The sequence below is a fragment of the Siniperca chuatsi genome, linkage group LG3 (assembly GCF_020085105.1).
Source record: "Siniperca chuatsi isolate FFG_IHB_CAS linkage group LG3, ASM2008510v1, whole genome shotgun sequence".
NCBI lineage: Eukaryota > Metazoa > Chordata > Actinopteri > Centrarchiformes > Sinipercidae > Siniperca > Siniperca chuatsi.
In genome coordinates, this window is record NC_058044.1 from 21,622,035 (window position 1) to 21,645,756 (window position 23,722).

General features: G+C 38.8%; 1 protein-coding gene across 2 annotated transcripts in view; it reads left to right on the top strand.

The window, feature by feature from the left end:
* The window catches only part of LOC122873506 (zeta-sarcoglycan), a 338,906-nt gene that overhangs the window by 259,020 nt on the left and 56,164 nt on the right, over positions 1 to 23,722 (top strand). For both annotated transcript variants that reach the window (XM_044190277.1, XM_044190278.1), the window contains one exon: positions 7,842 to 7,929. In XM_044190277.1, coding sequence (XP_044046212.1) covers positions 7,842 to 7,929 — 88 coding nt within the window. The remainder of the gene's footprint in view (positions 1 to 7,841; positions 7,930 to 23,722) is intronic.

A 23,722-nucleotide genomic window follows, 5' to 3' on the forward strand; every position in this document is an offset into this window, starting at 1 on the left:
GGATTACAGTAAAAAAAACAAAAACATTTGAGATAGCAGGTCTCTGCAGGATTTTACAATGCTACAGTGCAAGGTTATGAATCTTTAGATGAATCAAAAATGTTTATTAAAACATGTACATGAAAAGTGTGTTAAACAGAGTTCCTGTGGATCCTTAAAAAGTCTTAAAAGGCATTGAATTCATTCATCTAAAAATAAGGCCTTAATTGGTATTAAAATGTCTTACATCAATATGTCAAAAGTCTTAAAAATGCTAAGACATGGGAGGTAGGATTTTATGAATAGTTTTTTTTTCTGACGTTGCATTGCATTTGTCATGCAAGACAGCCAATAAAAACAAATGGAATGGTCAAAGTTTTCATATTGACTTTCAAGGTGTGTTGACTGATTCACAAGGTCAGCTCATGCATTGAGTAACATGCAAGAAAACATTTCAACTTTAGTTGCCGGTGTAGCTGCCGGTAGCCTTTGGGCAGCTAGTAAAGATGAAAAGGCAGCAAAACATCCTTTCAGTCATGATTCGCTCTTGTGGCAGTTTCTTTATTTGTGATACATTTGTAAAGAAGCATTACTTGGCCAGCCTGTTTAAACTTGGCCAGCTTGTGCTGCATCCACAACGCATGCAGGAAATGAAAGCTTGCTTAGCCGGTAGCTCTGTTTTCATAGCTTTATCTGTTAGATGAGCTTGACCTCTGCACGCACTGCAACTTTTCCTCAGAATGGATGTTTTGAATGCGGCTTCATTTGCTCGGTACAAGTAAGTAAATTAAATCCATCAAAACAGTAGTAAAAAAATAATTAAACGTGTATTTTTCCGGAACCAACCAACACACGGAGCGCAGTCAGCGATCAGCAGATCAGACATGCCACGGTGGAGATTACTCAAGCTGACAATAATAATAATAATAATAATAATAATAATAATAATAATAAGCAGTACTTTATCAATCCACCTGTTCAACAAGCATAAATGTGAACATGTATAATGCGATATTTTAATCTGCTCTGTCTGCAGTCTCTTATATGTTTTACATAAGCACAGCGAGCTAGCTCAGCTAATAGTGAATTGTTACAAACAAGCTAAAATGAAGCGGCTTGTATGTAGTCTGTTTATCTTAGTTTGCCACCTATCTTAAAATTTGGCAAATTCTTGTAAACTTACTGATGGCTGAGAGAAACCAGCCCTCCTCCCTCTAACAGGTAACTTACCTGCCATGAATCACATCAGCAGCAGAGGGAGGAGGACAGAGGACAGGAGGAAGGACTGATACTGACTGATGTAGAAAGAATGACGAACACAGACATCACTCAGTATTTTGATGTCAGGAATATGATTTATTTTATTGACATTTTAGATTTGTTTCCAGTGAGATATTATTGAGTTTATATAGTGACTTTGCTGTTGTACACACTGTTGCTGCTCCAGAAACAACATTTACTTATATTTAAAATATTAAATTCTAATCCTGTTCTGAATCAATTTTTAAAACATAACATAATATATTTTTTAACAATGAAAAAGAACCGATAAGAGCATCGTTAAGAATATTAGTATCAATAAAATCCTAACGATACCCATCCCTACTCACGAGAAAATGTTTTATGTTACAATAAACATTTGGGCAAAATTGTCACTAACCCCATGTAATTGATGTCGGTTCATGTTTTTTTTTTTCTTTATTTCAATTTTGATCTTAAAAAGTCTTAAATCTAACTTGCCTTAAGCTGTAGGAACCCTGTGAAAGCAGTAGGTGAAACTGTGCAATACTTTTACTGCAGATAATATTGCATGTTTCTTTTTTCACATGCAGAGACTCATGATTAGGCAAGAGGATGAGAAGACAACCCTCCCTTTCTAAAGCAGAAAAAAGATTCCCATTTAACAGGTACCTGAAATCTGGCACAGCAGACACCATCGCTAACTGTCAGCTCATACGTTTTTAGCCAGCAAGCTGCAAGTCTCCAGCAACTCTGAGCTCAGCTAGCCAGAGCCACCCGCCTTGCTAACCAGTTATGAGGCTGTAACTACGGTTTGCAGCAGCAGCCAATGAGAGCCAGTGTAGTTGCTCAAATAGATTAATTAATTCAATTTCAGATAAGGTTTTACACTCACTGTGACACTTTGGAGACAGCAATATTAGACAATTTGATTGTAGTTTGGCTGTAAAGCCAGCTTTCAAACAATGATATTAATTGCATAATTTAACATGCCAGCTCGATACAACTTTATTTAAAATTATTTTGTAAAGAAACCATGAATAGACTTAATATTCAGCAATTCAATCAAGCAGTGCCATGATTATTTAATGTTCTTCTGACAGAGGTCTAAAATCATTGTAGTAATTTACAGAGGGCCCTGACCTTCAGTCTTATGCTTGGGCATTCAAATTTTGCACTATGCAAGTCCACACGCACATATACACATTCACAGATGCACAGTGATCTGACATGTCTTGCCTGGCCCAGTCTCATGCCATCTGTCACTTTGAGATTCAAATGGATTAAAGTGATCACAAAACTGTTGACACAAGGCTTGTACAGGACACTGATGACATGTTAAATAGATGATAAGGCCCCTGAATGCACATGAAGACCCTTGAACATATTAAATCCAAACACCCAGAGAGCAAGTTCGTGAGCAACCCTGGTTTATTTTCTGTTGTTACATGGCCGTGGGGACTGAAAACAACAAATTAGCACTGCACACCAGCAAACACATCACTTATTTAATAGTCCTTGCTAATTAGCTGAATTAAAGTTGAAAGAGGAATGGAGGGACACCGCAGGCACTTTATCAAACACTGTTTGATTGGTATTCTGTTTTAGCTTTGACTATATATAGTCTATGTACTTGTCTTTACTGATAAATTTAAACAACTTCCCCCACTATTTAATTCAGTCACCATTTTTCTCTACAACATTTCTTATCACCATTGCTCTATCATCTCTGTCTTGCCATTGTTGTTCAATGCACCTAGTAACAGCTAATTATAACAGTGGGGCTCTTCACAGGTTAATACAGAAAGACAGAAATACAGACAAATGAACATAACCAGATACTGTATATAGGTAGGTATCCAAAGGTCTACTGCTCACTTAAATTAAGATTGTTATCCCCTCTCAAAGAGCCTCCAGTTTAAATTACAATATCTGTGTTGAATCACGACCTCAGTCTTTTATAAGTCTATGCATAATGTTTCACAGTATGCACTATAAAAGCTTGGACTACAAAATTTCGATTTCCCTCTTTTCAGGTAGCCAGTGGTTCCTCTTCATGTTTGCACAGTATGAAAATCTGCATGTAGAGACTTAAAGGGGCTAGAATCGATATTTTTATAATAATGTATCAATTAGAATGTGGACACAATATGACAGTGTATAAGGGGTAGCACATAGTGATGAACCTACAGACAATTATCATCTGAATCTGCAGCTCCGTCAGCTTTTTTGGAGCTTTATAGTGAGTTTCAGCTCAGCTGTTTGTCAGTGGTACTCTAACCACAGAGTCAGACTGAGTGGCCGTTAGACAGGTAGACTGGCTAAGAGATGATGGCTTTTTGGACAGTCAGAGAGACCAGATAGCTGAAAGCTTTTTATTAGGTTGACAACCAAAAGTATCTCTTGTTAAACATATGTCCATAGCCTTTTAGATAGAGAGATAGATAGTCAGTGAGACAGGCAATACAAGAGATATAGTCAGGAGAGCTAAAAGCTGTTATTAGGCAGATTGCAAAGATGAATCAACCAAATGTATCTTGTATGATGCTTTAGTACATTCCTGTTGAGATGGATACTGTATGAAGTTAGACAGCTAGTGAGACAGACCATAAGAGACAAACAGGAGAGCTGGAAGCTATTATCAGAGCGATGACTAAACACAAATAACCAATTACATCACTTATGAACCTTCAGTCCAGAGCTGTTTAGGCTGACAGTCAGACATGCGGTCAGTTAGTGAGACAGCCAGTGTGACAGGAGAGCTGAAAGCTGTTATTAGAACCCATCTGTACTGGTGGCTGGAGACAGTGATGATGAGCCACCAGTCCACAGCTTATTATTACCTGAGTAATTACCCTGGCTACCTCAGACTGGCAGCCGTGTGCCTGTATTTATAATCAAAGTGAAATTAAACTATTAACTGAATTAATGGCGCTGTGGTGTATGTTGTGTCAGCTCACAAGAGAGAGCATGATGTGTGTACCTTTAGTGTATTTATTTGTGCCTCTGTGCACATTTCACACGATGAGGGGAGATTTATGAGCAGGACACTAAACACAAAAGCCAGAGGGACAATGCAGAGAGCGGGAGAGGGAGATAAACAGATAAGTGAACTGAACATAAAGTAAACATCACAAATGATGTATGGTATATGTGAGGAAATGCTACATGGGCTCACCAAACCATTATCTATTGGTGCTACCACTACCACTGCAGTTACCGTATGCATTTTACATATCCAAGGATTTGATTCTTCAGGTAAATATCTCTGTATGGCGATTGGCCAGCTGTGAGAAAGAAGCCAGTGTTTGAACTTCTCTCTTTTCATTGTTTACACAACTATCTCTGTCACTTTTCATGTGTATGACCGAGTGCAACACCTTCCACAGAAGATTGTGCAAAAGTGTGTGCCGTTATCCCCATATTTAAAAGTTTCATTGCGTTTCCCCCCTCTCTATGACAGCCAGCTTTTCACCCCGTCTGTGAGTGTGGCCTTTTAGAACAGCTCTAAACACTTCCCACGTTGTACAAACTAGTTCTTTTTGAGCATACTCCTGCCTTAAATCTAACTACTACTTGATTCTGACAATGGCCTACTAATCTAGTCTAATCAGATTCTATGTCATATCTCAAATGACCCTTTGTCCCAAAATATGTAGCTCATTGCTATTCCATTGTTAAACTTCAATTGTTTTCTTTAAATTTCAAAGTGAGTGTGTGTTAAATATGTGACTCCACTCGCTCGTGTCGCTGTGGCTGCCCGAGGATATTTCTGTTTGTGCACTTGAATTATATTACTATAATGCATATAACATAGGAGAGCTGATGTAGAAATGTGTGATGTGTTTTATGTGGAAATGCTGTAGGGTGCTTTCATTTTGTATTGTTTAATCAGAGCACTTGATTATTGTGTGTGAACGTGACATTGAATGGTGTTGAGACTTAACTGAGATGGAATCTGTAATCAATGTGAGGCTGCTGTCAACTGGCCACAGCAAGATTTGTTGGCAGTCAGTATAATCCACTGTTTATCATTGTCATGTGGGGCAGCTGTAGTCTGCAGCTGGCATGAAAAAGTGGCAGTGCCATATTATCATGTATCAGTTGTATATGTCAGTTGCAATGCAAATAGCAAGAAAACTTTGCACACATGCACACTTTGCAACGTAGTGCAAACTTTGCACACACACACACACACACACTTCCCTGAGTGTGCTAAAATTCTAACACAGATTGGATTTCCAAAATAAAACAATGTTCAAGATGATGTATGCATCATCCGATGGTTTAATATCTAAGAAATGAAACAATTACCATTCTGCAGTGCAAAAACCTTTTCAGCATAACTCTAATGAAGCTAGTGTCTATGGCTCATTCTTCCAACTGTGTGAACAAGTCCTGAACTAATCACATAGCAGCCAGCATGTTTGTGCACAGTGTCTGTTGATTGACGCAGAGTATGCCTCATAAAAGTTCTCCACATCACTTTGTTTTTCACAATCACAGAGAATTATGGTTTTTAAAAGTGAGTTACCAACAGTGTGTGCAGTGTCTGAATGGATTCATCAGAGTATTGCATGCCAACATGAGTGTAAACAAGCACAGGCACTGTCCATTCTTCAACGGTTTGTGTGAAGACCTTCAGTATATTCTGAATACAATATGTTACTTAAGTGAATATTAATAACCAAGGTTCTGAGGAGCTTTTGATTTAGCACTTGATGATGTGAACTGTAATTATTGTTGATAGCCACTCGATAGAATCAACAATTTTTTTCATCAAGAAGGACTAGCCATTATTGTTACCTGCTCGTACTTTCACATAAGCACCACCATTCAGATTGTTTGGCTTCAATCAGCTGTTGTGTAACTAGACATTAGCAGCTGTTTTAATATGCAGCAATTATTTACACCCCTCATTTGCATGCATTTGCGTATGAGTGCTTGATCAAATAAGATTTTCCATCTATGGTCACACTTCTAGATGACAGAGTCCTGCACTAAGTGAATGGGATCAGACCTGTTCCTGCACACTGCCCATTGAGCTGGAATGATTCAAAGCACATTACATCTGTCATGCTTTACAAAGCGCCCATCACTTTAAACAGAGTGGAAAGATAATATAGTGAAGCCTATCACACACCCTGTTGAAAATAATTAATCCAGCACACATGCGTTGGGAAGCAGATGAGAGAGGCAATGCACAATAAACCGTGTGGAGCACTCATTTGTTGTTTGGCAAATTTGTTACCTGACTCTGTATGAGTGGGTGGTGTGTGTCTGTGTGTACGTGCACAGAGGCTGGGGTGTGTATGAACTCGTGCCTGAGCACTCATTTGGATGTTAGTGTGTGAGTGTGTGTCTGTGTTCACATCTAGAATGTGTGTGTGTGTTGCCCACATGTAGTCACACACAAGTCCCGTCTGTCAATGCTTGTGTTGTGTTTGTGTATGTTTTTTGTGTGTGTTTTCTGTGCGTCCATAACTTGTATTTGTCCCTCACGCTTGTGCAGTGGTTTGTGTTTATGTTTGTGATCAGCCCGTCCCAGGAGTCTCTGGACGCTCCAAAATGGAGCACAGACAGGTGTGACATATTAAAACTTTGGTCTCGACTCACGTAAGCAGACCACAAAACAATGAATAACCATCCATAACAAATAGCAAAACAGAGAGAGAGGGGTGAGAGAGGGAGATTGAGAGTGAAAAGGAAGGAAGCGGGGAAAAAGAGGATTTTTCCATTTCAACGGATCAACGACTTTCCAATTTTAACACAACTCTCATTTGGAAATCAGACCGGAATGCAGCAAGATATTAATTTGGGGAAATCAACAGAGAAATTAGGTCACCTGTGAGCTATTCATTTCACGCCAAGAAAACAAATAAGCAATTTAAAAGAGAGAGTGAAAGTGGGAGGGAAGTGAAGGGAAAGAGAGTAAAAAGAAAATTATGTAAGTGCAGAGATATAATGGAAGAGGGAAGGAGAATAGAAGGAAAAGTTTGTTAAGAATGTAAGTAGGATGATTTTGCAGACTGATATACACAGTAGAAAGACAGAGGAGAGGGCAGGGTGGAGGACAGAGAGAGAGGGACAGTGAGATGTTCGATTGAGTTTGGGACTTAATGAAAATGGCAGACATGGGGTTTGCATTCATTGCAACACACATCCACTGAATGTAAACTAATGTGGAAAGCGTGTGGCTCAATCAGACTCTGAAGAGAAGAGCAGAGGTCAGGGTCACTGTTGCATTTAGCTCATTTAGTTTGAGAATAATTTCCTTTTTGCACACGTACACAGAGACACACAGTTGTCTGACACGCAAACACACACACAGGATGCTGTTTTGAATAGATTATGCAAATTAAATGCAGAGTGCGTCAGGCTGGTAGAAGAGAGGGAGTCAAGTGTGAACTGTGAAGGTTGATACAGGCTAAGGCAGTATTGGTTATACAGGTTAATGCAGTTTTGACTGGTGCTCAGAGGGGTGAGGGCAGGAGCTACATGGGAGACGTGTGAGTGTGAAAACTGAAGGTATATCAGTATACATGGATTTGTTTGTGAGAGTGCAAGAAATATACAATTTACTGTTGTCTTAATCATGTTCCTCCCTCTTTCTCTCTCTTTAGGACAGTCCATTGATCCTCCAATCAGATAGAAATGTGACTGTCAATGCTAGGAATGATCAAGGACAACTGACCGGTCAGCTAACCGTGGGTAAGACATACACACACTATAAAAAGACATGTCCACACGTACTACATTGGCAGTAAACATTTTCTTTCAAAACAACCTCCAAACCAGATCATTTCTCCAAGACAGTTATATTGCTTTGTTTATGCTTGAATTCCTAAATGCATTTTACTTCATTCTGTTTACCAAGCTAAATGCTATCTGTTTTCATTAGTGTATCTCACTGAGGCTGACGGCCATGCTGTTTTCTTGACTAAATCATTTTTCCAAGCTCTTATTAGATTAGTGAGGGCCCAGTGTCACTCAGAGGACATATGACATATTCTAATAGGGCTCAATAATAACAAAAAATAAATAAATGTAAGAACATGAATGAAAAGATTTTTTACAAATCAGATACTGTAAAATTTGCACATGGAATTCCTCAGTGAAGAATAAGTGAAGAAAATATGTGTGTACAGAATGGCTTTATACATTTTTCTCTGTCATGTCATGTTTATCTTTTTTTATACCATGGTCTGGATGAATACTCGATTCTGAGTGTCTGCTGGGTGTCCAATAATTCCTGATAATGGACAGCTACTAAGTTCTTCCAGTGAAACTGTCTGTTCACCGTTATAAATTAATGCGCTGGCTACATAGTATCAGCCTGTATCTAAAATGAGTAACCATAGCAACAGGGACGCAGTCAAAGCCTCCATTTGCAATTTATTGCAACATGTTAACAAGCTAACATCTAATTACAACAATGAGTGACTATTTGGAGAATAGGACAACTTGGATGACTGGAATGCAGCTGGAGAAAGAGAAATTGAAAAGAAAAGGAGAAACAGCACAAGGAGTTAACACTGGGATAATGAAATCAAATAGAAGATGAAAAGATGAGATCTGCATAAAAAAACCAAAACAAAATGGGCAATTAATACACTGAGAGACTTCCTTGCACAAAAATGAATGGACTCCAACTTTGAAAACTACACCGCCAATGCTTTTATGACGCTGTCCAGTACACCAAGGCAAGGGGGAGTACAGCGTTGCCAGCCTAAGGGGTCTGAGGGCCGGTATTAACATTTCATTTGAGTGAATTCAGTGTCATGACTGACACCAGAATCAAAACCAGCAATGCGGTGTTTAAAGCCATACTTAAACGTTATAGGAAAAGTGGTAAAGATACCAGCCTACACCATCCCTGAGTCGGCTCGGCGTGGCAGGGGGGGCAGCCGGGAGCTATCCATGGCATCTTTCATACTCCAGAGAGACAAGGATGGGGTTGAATATGTCAGCCTGGCACACAATCCACCAACTAAGAATCATAACGACCTGAATGACCCAGACAAGGAATACCTTAGAGGTTTTGTTTGGCAGGCCTGAGGATCTGCTGTGTCCAGTTGCAAGTTTCAAGAGATATATTTCCAAATGTCCATCAGATGCCAAGACTTTCTACCTCCACCTGAAGCGCGCTGTGGCCTCCGATGTGTGGTACAGCCGGGAGCCGATGGTGTCCACTACCTCGGGAACATGCTGAAAAAGATCACTGAAGAGGTGATTACACTTAATGTCTATCAGCTAATAAAGACATGACAGTCAAGTCATTTTGTATGAGACTAAATAGTATTGTCTCCCTCCATCCCCAAAATATAATGAATATCCTTATCAGTCTACCTTTCAGCTGGGCCTTTCGCAGGTCTACAAAAAAAACTGCCTGAGAAGCACTGTTGTAGGTTGGCTCTCGGACGCCGGTCTGCAGAGCCATCAGATAATGTTGATGACAGGCCATCGATGCGAGGGCAGCCTGCGGCTTATTGGGCTCCATCAGTGAAGGAGAGACGAGAATGGAGCCACGTCTTGTTGTCTTCCAATGCCCCGACAAGCAGTGCCCATCATGGCCAGTCCCCAGCTGTCAAACACCCTCCATCAGAGGCTGTTATGCTGCTCTTGCAATATCTCTATCGAATATCACAATAAATGGAAATGTCAAATTTAATTTTGAATAACACAGCTACTGTAGCATATAGTTCTCCAGCTATGGGTCTTTGCTTTGTCTGGTGCAAAATGTTTCTATTTATATGATTTCCATTGGTGCCAATCTGTGGAGCGGAATTAATTGTTGACATGTTTCCTTGCAGTTAAAACACAAATGAATTGTCAGCAGGTAGACACGGGACACGGAGGTTAGTACAATGACGAGGGAGTTTATTTGAACAGCCAGACAGAGAAAAGCAATGACGGTGGATATGAGGGGCTGAAGCTAGGAAAGTCTATGAGTCTTATCTGATGTAGAGTCCACTGGAGGAGACGGGAAACAGGAGAGCCAGGAGTAGACGACACACACAACGGAGGAGTCCAAAGTCCTTAGGGAGTTGTCAGGAGATACTGTGGTCGGGTAGAATCTCATAAGAGATTTGAGACCAGACAGTGAGTGAACCGGGGGAGTGAGACTATATAGTGTGGAGTTGATGATTAGTGGCAGGTGTGTGATGATTCCAGAGGGTTGGGACTAAAACAGTGAAGGCATGTCACCTTTTGTTTTGAGGTTGGAGCGGGGGATGGATAAAAGGCTGAGATTTGAAGATCTGAGTGGTCGAGAAGTGGAATGAGGAACAAGTAGATCAGAAATGTAACTGAGGGCAAGGCCATGCAGAGTCTTATATAATCAACAAAATATTTTAGTTTATTTAGAATTTCACAGGAAGCCAATGGAGGGATGCAATAACAGGGGTAATGTGGGGCCAACGGCTAGTTCTAGTTAGCAACCTCGCACCTGCCTTTTGGACCAATTGTAAACGATTTGGAGCAGCTTGACTGAGGCATGTGTAGAGGGAATTACAATAATCTAGACAGGAGAAAATGAAATTGTGAATAAATCGTTTGAGATACATCTGATTTTAACGATATTTCTTAGCTGAAGAAAACAGGTCTGGACAACCTAGGTAACATGATTATCAAAAGTCATATACTGGTCAAAGATGATACCAAGATTCTTAGCGGTAGATTTGATATTAGAGTGAAATGGTCCAATAAAGTGATCAACTGCAGTGGCAAAGTTATCGGCCCAATTAAAAGAACTTCTGTTTTGTCAGGGTTTTGGTGGAGGAAATTACAAGATATCCAATCTTTGGTGGCAGCTAAGCAATCATGGAGGGAGGGCAGTTGATTATTGAGGTTACTGGGTTTGGCAGAGAAATAGATCTTTGTATCATCAGCATAACAGTGATATGACATGTCACGAAAGCGGCTGAACAAATAACCCAGAGGAAGCATGTGCAATGAGAAGAGTATTGGTCCAAGGGCCAACCCCTGAGGGACTCCACACAGCAGGGGAGCTCAGGAGGATACGTGGTTATTGATATAAACATTAAAATATCTATTAGTCAAATATGAATTAAACCAGTTTAGAGATGTACCAGAAATGCCAACCCAGTGATGTAACCTATCAAGTAAAATGGCATGATCAATGGTATCAAAGGCAGCAGTCACGTCCAGTAGAGTGAGGATTGAATATTCACCTTTGTCTGCATGCATAATAATGTCGTCACCACACAATGATTGTGACAAAAGCCAGACTGAAATTTATCAAAGATTTTATGACCCTCAACCAATTTCAGGAGTTGGTCTGTAACAATTTTTTTTCAAGGATTTAGGATAAGAAGGGTAGCTTGGAGATAGGTCTATAATTCTAAGTGTTCTCTACAGTGTAGAATCTCAGTGCCTTGCCCTTTGAACACTACAGGATGGCAATTGTAACACACAAACTGTATGTTTGAAGTACACTGCCCCTTTGAACTTACTGATACTTTGTATCACACAAGTGATCATGAAACTTATGGTTTGGAGATATGGCTTGTGAAAACTTTAGATTTTAATTGCAAAATGCATGAAAATATAAATTAATGGTATTAATTTTTTGACCATGGTATAAGCGGGACAATGCCCTTCGTGGTGTCCATAATCAGGAATTCGTGGACTCCACTGTGTGTTGGACAGTTCTGGCCTCCCCTGTCGTCCATTACTTCCTGATGATAATGGAGACATTGTTGGGCATTATCCCTTACATGGCTGACCAGTGAGGAGAGATCAGAGTCAGTTTGATGTGTTAAAATATCTTGGTTCTGCTTATGATTATAGCAGCAGTGTTCTCGACAACTTTCAGGTTTTTGGTGAATGAGTGAGATAGAACCGAGAGGAGGGAATTACAATAACCAAATCTGGAGGGAAATAATACGTGTCAGAATTTCACTAATTGAGAAAGAAAGGAAAAGCTGGCCTCTGGTTATTGTGTTGGGGTGGTAAAAAGCAGTCTTAATGGTAGAGCTTATTATGAGACTCAAACAACAAGGACAAGAGTTTTAGCTGTAGAGCTCAGATGAACGTACCACCATCAAGGTATATTGGGTTATTCAGAAAGTTGAGCAACTTTGTGAAAAGGAAACAAGGGTTGATCTTATTTATTTGGATTTAATATGATCAATGTGGATTAAAGCTTTTCTGTCTTTTACTTTTTGTAAATTGTCATCATAAGCATCACAATGTGCTGCTACTTTGGTGGTGTGTCATTTGTGCTTTAGTCTTTGACAAACAGATGAGCTATTGGGTCAATTGTACTGGACAACATTATATCACTGGTAATACTCTCAAGGGTGCCAGTATCAGCATTTGCTCAGTGAGAGAGGTGATGGTGGAGGCATTAATATGTTGGCTGGTGTAGTTGTCATCAGAAACAAGAGAAAAACCTAATTTCAGTCTTAATTTCACTTACAACAGGATAATCGAGTGGTCATTCAGAGATGGTGGACCTGAAGAGATAGTTAAGCCGAGGAGGAAAAGCCATTGAGTTTGTAGGGTCTTGAACAAATTGAACAAAATCTAATTAATGAGGTCTTGTTAAGTGGGTGCAATACATTATTCACATGAATATTAAAATCCCTTATAATTACAGTATTGTTCATTTGTGTCACCAGTTCTGACAGAAACTCTGAAAACTCAAATAAAAATGCAGTGTAGGGCCCAGGTAGAAATTGAAAATCAGTGACATTTCAGAGCAGGTTAAATATAAAATGTAGTTAGCTGTAAAATGTTGTTCCTGTCTCATTGGGATTTAATATTGTCTCTTTTATTAGTCTCTTCATTACAAAAGTTCATTAGCCACTGGTCAGCACTAAAAAGCCCTCGGAACATTTCCTCAGGGTTGGAACACAAAGAGAGAACACAAAGATTTTTTAGGCTCTTAAGTGTCACAGCAAGGACCTCGTAGTAGTAATGCTGCAATTTAATTAGCTCCCTCAGAATAGGACTGGACTCAATTTTGCTTCTAGATTAAACATACTGTTTATGCAGTTTGGTAAAGCGATAGAAGTAAGTGCGAGTGGGAGTTGATGCTCATGTCTTGCTCCTGTATTCACTCTGGACTGTAGAGATATTGGTATATTTTCCTGTCTGTATAGTTATAGAACATCATAGAAAAGTGGTGAATAATAAAACAAAAACAAGCAGCAAAACACTCCTTTGTATGTGGTTTTAACTGTTTGTACAACCTAATGATTGCCTTTGAAAGTATTTGTTCTTTTGATCTAGTTGGAAACCATGACAGTTGACCATTGACAATTTTTGTCGGCTTTGATGACTTCTTTCATACTACACACACTTTTACTTGGTGATGATACATTTATGTTCATGTCTTCAAGGAAACCAGACACTGTAATGTTAACCACAAATGAAAGATCCACAAAGTTTATGCTGCTGTAACTTTTTAAAGGACAAATCTGACATGATTGGAATTCCTGCTGCTTAGCTGTCTTTTTATCTTGCACATAGGACCTGGTCACATAACTGCCCAGTCCTTTAATTATGTCATGAGGTATTTGCAGACTTTCATTATGTTTTGTGTCACTGTCATCTTATTGGCCAATAGTGACTTTACAAGGACTACTTCCTACATTTGTATCCCCTAAAAATACATTAAGTGGTTAGTTATCCTTCTCTTGTGATTAGGTCTGTTTTAGTTTGAATGAAACTGGAAATTAAATATGAAAAAATAAAATATATTTCAGCCTTTCACTACTTTCTTACTGAAAACATTTGCAAATTCAGAATTAATTATTTGCTTCCTACCTGATATCTTGAATACTCAGGGATGCAGACATTTATGTTGCAAAACTTAATGACTTTGAATCACAAATGAAAAACAGTATAACAAATCTATCATTGTGGGTGGAATTTATTTGTCATATCACCTAACCTTGGAGCATGTATGGAAAACATGTTTGATCTTTATAAGTTGCCATCATAAATGAGCAAACTAATTTGTTCTTTTGGTTTTGTTAGAAATGAAAGTATCATTCCCTAGACCTGACTTTATGTGTTTGGTGGTTCAGGATGTTTCAGAGATAGATCATTGCCCAGTAGCATTTACAACCTCACAGTTGAGGTAAATGGTATTTTCAGGTAGAAGGCTCCTCTCCACTGTCTTTCTCATTTGATGTGAATGCAGCATATAGATATTCATCTCCTGTAGGCTGGCCAGGCACTTCTAGTGTCTTTATACGCACACAGTCTTTCCATTTCTGACACTTGGAAGTTTTGAAATCCCTGACAGCTCACCTCCTGCTCCCTAAAGCTGCTTTCTTCGCCAAGAAAAGCACTTTAATGTGTATGTGTGTCTGAATGAGTGTGTGTCTGTGTGTCTATCTTGCAGTCAGCAGAATCAGTCTGTTTTAAAACTAGAAGGCCAGACAGCCTACTGCAGCCAACTTAGTCAGGCTGCTACAGGATCACAAGAGTTTTGTGACCTAACTGGTGCAGTCTGGACGGAGTCATGCTCTATTGACTGCACACATGTTGAACTTACACTTACACATAAATGCTGAATTACCTTACTGAAATGCTCTTTGTGACACACTCATGCGCACAAAAACACAAATTACACACAAATCCTTACTTTCTGTCACACACTCACATTCTCACACACCCACACAGCAGCTACAACTTTGAGCTAAGATTCCCAAGACACAGGGAAACCTGCCAAGCCAGTAGGACTCCCATCAATAACCACTTTGTGACATACAAACACACGCGCGCACACACACACACACACACACACACACACACACACACACACACTGAAGATCTCACCAGCTGGCTGATAGGATGGAATGGGACAGAAGGAATACCCCTGAGGAGCTTCTTCTATTGGACTCCGGAAATCCCTTGGTCTCCTCCTGCCACTGCCTCTTGTTGCCTCTGTGCTGACTCAGCAGCACACACACACAAACAAAAACACACACTCTCTCTTTTTTCATTATACTCATGGGGATACTCAGAAATCCTGAAAGTAAGATGGTTACTTCTCCTCACCAGACACTTTCCACATCGGAAGCAGAAAAGTTCCACCTCAGTAAACCCCTTATTAGTATTCATTGCTGAAACTCACTAGAGGAACAGCTCACTCTAGCTTGTACAAGAGGTACAGGATCATCGCAGTCAGTGGTATTGAAAGGTGAAATACCCTCAAACGTTTGGATTAGTACAGTAACATAGAATATCAAGGCACAGGTGTACTGACACCTTATTACATATCTGATGGCAAAACAGGTACTAATTTGAGCTGCACAGAAATGGAGTGGAGGAAGTAGAGAAAGACCCTGGTGCTGTGTTAAAACCACTGCATCTGGGGACAACTGTCAAGATACTATCTTAAAGCTTTTTACGAGGTCAATATGATTTGTTGATCAAAATTATTTGACATAGGTCACCAAAATATCAGCAGATTTTTTTTTGTTAGGTGCTTAACATTTCTTTTGCATGTTAGCATCAAGAGGTAACTGATGAATGATGAATTTTTAGTACTTTGGTAGTCAGAAATTAGGTGTGGTCAGTCTGTGGAGCGTATGCAAAAACATACAAACGGATAGCAGATTTCCCAGAAAAAGTGGAATGTATTTTGAGATTTTTGCTCTCCATTGTGACGAAAAGAATGATTTGTTTAGGGAGTTTTCACATCTTGCCAATTACTCAATTGAATATCATAAGACACATAGAAAAACACACATACACTCCTACATTTACCTCGTGTCCCCCTGAGGGTCCATCTTTTGATAGAGAGGGTCTGAGTACTTCTGTTGTCCTTGGGCTTCGCTTCTCAGTTTTATTGCTCTCTCTCTCTCTTTCTTTCATCCCTCCATCCCTTCTCTTCCTCTCTGTCGCTGACAGCTCGTTAATGTGAGTGAGAACCTATCATCTTTGTCTTCTGAATGGCCGACCATAAAGATGATGAGTGAACTTGGAGTTTTGAAGCCATACCCTTTCACCCGCCTAGGTGATGATGTCTCATCATTAGAGACAATGCAGTGGCTTCACTAGAGGAAAACACAGCATGCAGTGGGATTATCATCATGGAAGGAACAGAGATGTTCCTCATTCACTTCTGATTGGCAGAGCAAAATTTAAAAAATCTCAAATACTGATTTAAAAAGACACGAACCATATAATCACAAGTGAAACTGCTAGTTACAGTTGTCTTATTCTTTTACCTCTCCTTTAAAAAGTTAATAAAACACTAACTATATATAGTACAACTATGTGTTGGACCAACAAATAATCTTGGGAATCACTAGAGAACAAAACTATGGTGGAATGAATTAATTTTGGTAATCTATTAATTGTGTTTAATAGATGAGTCACACATTTTTTCCCTACTAATGACTGGACTTTTCACACAGAATGCTTTCTCAGTGTTTCAGGTTGTGTGTCAGAAACACTGTGTCTTAGTAATACACTTGAATGGCTGTTAGTAACACCTTACATGCCTGCTTTCACTTACACTAAAGAAAACAAAAATACAGTAATAACACATGAACACAGTTTTATGGTTTAAACATGAGCAAAGCTGTGCTCTTGGAATACCACAGAGCATAATACTGACAAGTGTTTTAACTGGCCAGCTCAATTATTTTTCACTGTTTATTTCCCATTCCCAGTCTCCCTACCTGTGTGTCTGTCTCTTAGCAAAGCTGGCAGTCATTACTGCCTGTGTGAGTGTGCGTTTATGTTCTGGCTGTCTTATTGACTTTTCATTTTTCTAAGTGCATGGTGCTGATAATGAATGCTCTTTCCCTCCAAGCAGGAGAGGTATTGGTAGCACTCATTACCCTTGTGTATGTGTGTGGGTTATTTTATGGGGGCAGTTTTAAAACAATGTAGCCGCAGAAGCCAAATGCATTTTTGGGAAAAGTAAGGACAAGTGTTTGTGGATGTATCGGCAAGTGTGTTTGAGTTTGGGAAGTGAGAGTGTGTGTTAGTATTTCTCTGAGACTGTGTTTTGGACAATCAGAGGGTCATTCACTCATACAGTGCCTGCCATAAAAACAACCCCTCCAACTTTAAAAGTGACTTTCAGCACTCAACTTTTCACTGTCTCCCTTTTTCATCCTTCATTCAACACACTCACACACGTTCCCTCCCTCTTTCTCTTGCCCTTTCCCTATTCTTTCTTCTTTGTGCCCTATCTCATCCTCTCTTCCTCTATTCTGTTGTGTCATTTTTACCTTTCACTCCCCCGTTTTTAATCATGCATGGACCTCATCTCTTATTAAACCAATGAATTCCCTGCTGACCTTGTTACCTTCTCCTTAACTCTGGCTTACATTTATCACTTCATTATCTTTACCCTCTTACACTAATTATGTTCCCTTTTATCTAGGTGGAATCACTCACCTTGTTTCTCTGGGGTTCGGCTGATGTATCTCAAAAAGTGGATTATCAAAGCAGCGAAATTATGGGACTGTAAGGCAAAGGCCATAAAGAGTAATAGATGGTTCATGATTTGTGGTAAAAGTGAGGTGAAGTCAAATTCTGTCATGTATTGTTGTAGTTAAGACTCTTTATGGGGGGATTTATGGATTTATAGCTGTAGAAATGTTAGAATATATAGAATTGAATCATTTTGTTTTTACCCATTCTCAGCAACACGGCTTTGCTCTAGCAGTTAAACAGTTGAATGTCGGCTAAAATTGGTTTCTGATTAGTGTGCGGAGTGAGCACTTGCAAAGCCTTGCATAAAATTCAATTGTTCCATTACACACAGTCTAATTATGAATCTACATCTTTGCAAATCCCCCTCTGAGAAACAAATGATGTACATAACAATCATATTTCGCATTGATCACATTTTCAGCTAGAGTAAGATCTTTCTGGCTTGATTTGGCTGGCTGAGAAACACTGAGATACTAAGGAGTCTAATTTTATCTCTCTCCCTCATCCAATCAGCGAAGTTCAGACAGCACGTCTTCCTCATTTTATACTGCCTCTGTATGATCAAATCAATGGTTTTAATGAGGCAATTAAAAGTACATAGAGCTGAGCATTAACAAACTGGAATACACTTAAGGGGCCATCAACGACTCAATAAAGGCATGGATTTACTGCCATTGTTGTCATTTATCCTTATGATTGCACTTTAATTGCACAAAGGCTAATTATCTGCATACTGTTTTGGATACAATATGGCAAATATTGTTTTCATCATTTCATATTTGTGGGTATGTTTGTCTTAAGGAATGTCTTTAATAGGCCATATGAAGTCATGCTTCTGCACCAGTGAACTATAGGCTTCATAATGTTAGCTTGTGATTGGACACAATAATAAAATGATAGATATATAGTTCTTTAAGCATGAGAGTGCTCTCCTTGCCTCTGGTATTGTCGGTACATACAATAAAGGATGTTTGGAATATGTTGTGATAGTGATTATTCTAATAAATATGAGATACTATTTTCATTTTTTTTTTCTTTTTAATAAAGCAGCTTAGTAATCAAACCACTTTTAACTACCTTAGAAGTGTCCACCAGTGGATGATATGATATCTCACATACTCTCCATTCCTCTAATAACCCAGTCACACACTTTATAACACAAGATAGAGTCACAGACAAAATAACAACTATGACAATATAGGGCAGCTGAATCTAGTAGATTCACACTAAATAAAAACTTCAAAAAAGCATATAATGTTTGTTTTTCTTTAGATTTTGTCGAAGACACGTTGATTCAATTTTGTGGTAATTTTTGACGTGACAGTTTATGGTGTGTTATATTGGATTGCATTATATTGTAAGGCATATGTTTTATTCTGTCCACAGCTGCATCACATTATGAGCACCGGAAAATGTTTTATATGTTGATGAAGTATATCTTGAATGGAACATTTTAAAAACTACAAGACTACTGAGATTACTAAGATTACTGTTTATGCAATGGAAGGAGTAATACAACCATGAACATCTGGTTTTTCTGTATTTAATAAGGGACATTAAAACATCAGAAAAATGCTGCTTGGTGACGTAAGTCAAATAAGAACACTGTCGCCTTCAGGCAATAAGGAAGCCTTTATGTGTGTTTATGAGCGTGGAATATGTATTGCAAGGATAGCAGAAAACGTCCCTTTTATTGTTTGCCATAAAGCAACAATGTACTGTCAGTCTCTCTTACCATCCACATCTGCACAAAATCACTTTAAGTAGTTTTATAATGTCATTACTGTCCATGCAATTCTTAAATTTGCAAATCATCCAACCAAAAACTTGCCCCAGAGGCCAATCAAAAGGGATATTGGTGAGTTTTTCCTAGATGTGATACAGTGTTAAAGTCAAACTTGATAACCAAACAGAAGTTTACAACCAACAATAGCGCAAGCTCCAACAGAGTTTTCTGTGGGACACATAATGTTGAATAGCATATTCCTTTTCTGCATTGTCTGTGTTAAAAACATGAATAATGCAGAGTGCACCATGGTTGAAGAATCTGCCACAAGGCCAGAGCAATGACTCAGTATTCCTTTAGGCATGTTTAGAAAGCAAACATTTATAACTGTGTGCATTTTAAATAAAAGGATTGAACGACCAAGCTCCCTTCTAGACTTGCATTCAATTTTGAACACTGCTACATCCCCTTAGGCACTATTGCCATGTTATGTTTGCATTTTAGGCACTAGGCTGATGCTGTTATCCAGGGGGGACTTTCAATAGCTGCAAATAGTGGAATATGTTAAATAAATCTTTGTAATTGCGAGTTCCAGAGTCATAAAAGAGTGCAAGGAACATTCATGTAGTAAGTTAAGTCAGACATCTTCTTTGTTCTGCAAAAACCATTTAATGTGAGCACCACGCTGCCTAAAAGCAGGTACTGTATGTTGGCACTAGACTTTTATTGCAAATGTAAAAGGTCAATTAATAAAATGTCTCAGTTAAGGCTCACTAACTCATATTTAAATGCAAGATTATTATCTCTTGCAGCTTGCATTTGCCATGACTTCAGGATATTAATGTAATTATGTTCACAGAGGCATGTAAGTCAGTAGAAAGCCATAAAGATGGTAGATACCCTAGGCCATGAGTGCAACTTTTCCAACAAGGGAAACAACTCCAGAGTGTCTACTGTGCATGTGAATGGGAAACTTTTTTTTTTTCTTATTTGATGTCTTGTTCCCAAGTCATGTGATATAGTATAAGATGATTGGGTCGGGGACTGGGGTTTGCCTTGAGGTTTGAGAGGCACAAAGACTGACTGGGAAAGAGAGTGAAGAATATTCTTCCCTGTACAGAGTTTTTTGGTCTGATCCCATGGAGAGCCATGCTTCCCCATGAGTGACATGTCATAATGTGCATCACTTGGCCTGCAAAATTTGCCAGTCTAGCAACTGGATCCATTCATTTATCCTTTTATGTTCTACTTTTCCATCTTGTTGAAAATAATGAAAGACAAAAGTGACATGCAGCACGGCTCCTTTTTCACTTGTTTCAGGCCAACACATAGATTAGTATAGGATTTTTTTCATTTTATTTGTTTGTTTGTTTGTTTGTTTGTTTTTGTGAATGATTACTGTCACTTGAGTGAAAAATACACCTGTGCAGGCAGCACAAGAACCTGAAGTGAAGTGAAGTGAAGTTTCATGAACTAAGTTTATGTGTTGTAATATGTGCTATGTGTATTAAGTAATATGTGCTGCTCTGTAGCCATGTACATCTCAGCTTTCTCTTTGTGTCCTCATTGTGAATTGATAGATCAGAGAATTAATAGACCAGACTTAATTTAGTCTGATCACATCAGCTCTGAGTTGTCTAAATAAAACAGCTTCAATCTGGTTAAGTAAGGCTTTTAATAATAAACTCAGCCTTTCTCATCCTCCTGGTTTCTGTCTCCAGGATATGATGTTTACATGATCAAACACATACACAGAATACTCCTGATCATAACCACAACAGTAGTCTGCATGCCGACATATTCACTGTGATGGTTATGAAGCACATCATCATTGTCTAGACAAAGGAACAATGCATAACCAAGACAAGGAAGAGAAAAAGAATGACAGCAGATTGAAAAATTATGTATGGGATGCACAACACAGGACTGATTTGAATCACATCAACCATTTTATTAAGGTTCCCTTTCAAGGAAAAGCTTCAGAGGATCTTCAGCTGAGTATAAGGAGAGGGGAAGATAATTAAACTAAATGAAATTTAGTTTACTGAATAAGGTTTTCTGTTTTCATTTAAAATAGGCTCAGAGCTAGAAACAACAAATTGTGTTAACGCTGACAGTAGTTGTTTGGTTGTGTTTAGGGCTTCAAATTCCATAGGAATATGTAGAGCTGTGTGACACAACCTGTCCTGTCTTTTCATCTGCACCTTCTACCGTTTCATCTTCCCTCCATCCCACAGCCCTGACTCCAGAGATCAGGTTGATTAATGTAGATGACAAACAGCACTCATTTATCTCTCCCTCTGTCTCTTTCTCTCCTCCCTTACTATATTAATGACTGTAATCAACTCTAAATAAATAATTTGTGTCCCTCAGTGCATGAATCTCACCCTCCTACCCTCCCACCTGTGGCAAATTCAAAAGTCGAATTAAAAAGTGCTTTGCATTGCAGTTTCTTCCACTCTCCCCAGTATTTCCTTCTCCTCCCTTTCCCATTTTTTTCCTCATTTATCTTTGTCTGTTTCTTTTGAGAGACACCTTGAAGAGATTGAAGGTGTGCTGTGGCACAGCAGAGGGTGTGTCTCAATCTTTGACTGGTGAAACAAAACGATGTGGTGACCATCTTGTTACTTGCCGTTGCATCATGGCCATGTTGTTTACTTTCAAAGGGCCAAAATAATACAGTTGCTTTCTCTTTTACCCCCTTCTCTCCCTCTTTTATTGTCTTGCTCCTCGAACGGTGTGGTGTAGCACTTATCTCTCAAAGTGGCTCACTTTAAACTCCAGTCAACTCATTTTGCACCGAGTTGGCTCAGAACTTGACTGTCAGATGTGTGTTTGTAGTGTTTCTTATGCATGAGGAAGGAGGGTTGTTGAGGTCCATTCTCGTCTTTTTTTGGTGTCTGTGATTTTTTTTCAACAAAGATATAAACACACACAAACGGCCTGATTAAAGTTTATTTTGAAGCTGTAGTTAGTGGTGGTCTTGTATTGGACTGCATTATATTTCTGTCCATCCCAATTTACAAATACAAGTGGGAAAGAATAATAGCAACAACTCTCAATTATAATGCAATTTTAAATCAACACCACTACTAAATACAGCCTGAATCAACACATTTCAGGGTCAAGACAACTGAACATGATAAGCTTAATTAAAGGATTTTTTTGAAATGGAGTTATATGAGGTATTTAAACATAGTCAGTTTATTATACAGTATTATTGACAGTAGGGTAATGATTATTTTATTTTTTTTAGGTGGCTGAAATACGTTTTGCTGCTGCCCCCATCCACAGCAGTACATTGCTTAGCTTCTGTACCGGTACTCTTACCTGCTTCTTCAAATTGGGGGCGTGCCAACAGCCATCTACTGTAGGTAGTACCTCATACAACCCCGCTTCAAAAAATCCAAACTAACCCTTTAAGGTCGGATTTATTGCAGGGCAGTTGTACTATACTGTCAATATATGGATATATAACTCACAGCCTAAGCATACAAATGACAGTATGAAAACTTCTTAAAATATAAATTTCAGCATACTTATTGAAGAAAGAACACATTGTCAAATAAAAGTAAGGTCAACTTACATTGTAAAGGAATTAAAAGTAGACATTTTCTGGCACTTGTGCAGTGGCATTAAGAGAAAAAGATAATGTGATACAATACTCAGCTGAATAGCAGAATCATTAAATTAGGACTTAACTGACAAAAATGCCGGCAAAGGCACTTTGAGGGGACTGCAGTATGGCTCATCAAGTGATCTCTGGTGTATAAAACGAGTCCCAGAGAGAAGCATGACAAATACCAGCATTTATAAATTATTTTCTTGCAACAAGTATTGTAGCAGTGTGGGGGTGCTGCTTAGTATACTGTATATACAGTATTCTGTATGTTTTGTCTGAACTATGGAGGCATATTTTGTTTGTTGTTCGTTTGTTTTTAGTTGTTTTAGGTTTGCACTGCTCATTAATTAAACAAATGTTTGGTGGGACATCCTGGTAGCCTCATGGTTAAGAAGAATACCATACAGTATAACCACAATGCCTCTGGTTCAATTCCAACCAGGAGCATTGTCGCATGTCATACACCTCTCTCCCCCGATGTTTCCTGTCTATGTGTAATCTATCAAAAAAAAGGCTAAAATGCAAAAAGAAGAAAAAGAAAATGTTTATTAGAATGTACTATATTCCGTAGGCTGCTTTTAATTCTGGTGTATATGAGCTACCTTTTACTACCACTTTTCAGTAAAATGTGATGGGACTGAAAAGTATTCTTTGTTCAACAGCCAATGAATAATCTGGTTAATCAACCACCCAGACCTCAGTTTTTGTATCCCACACTACAA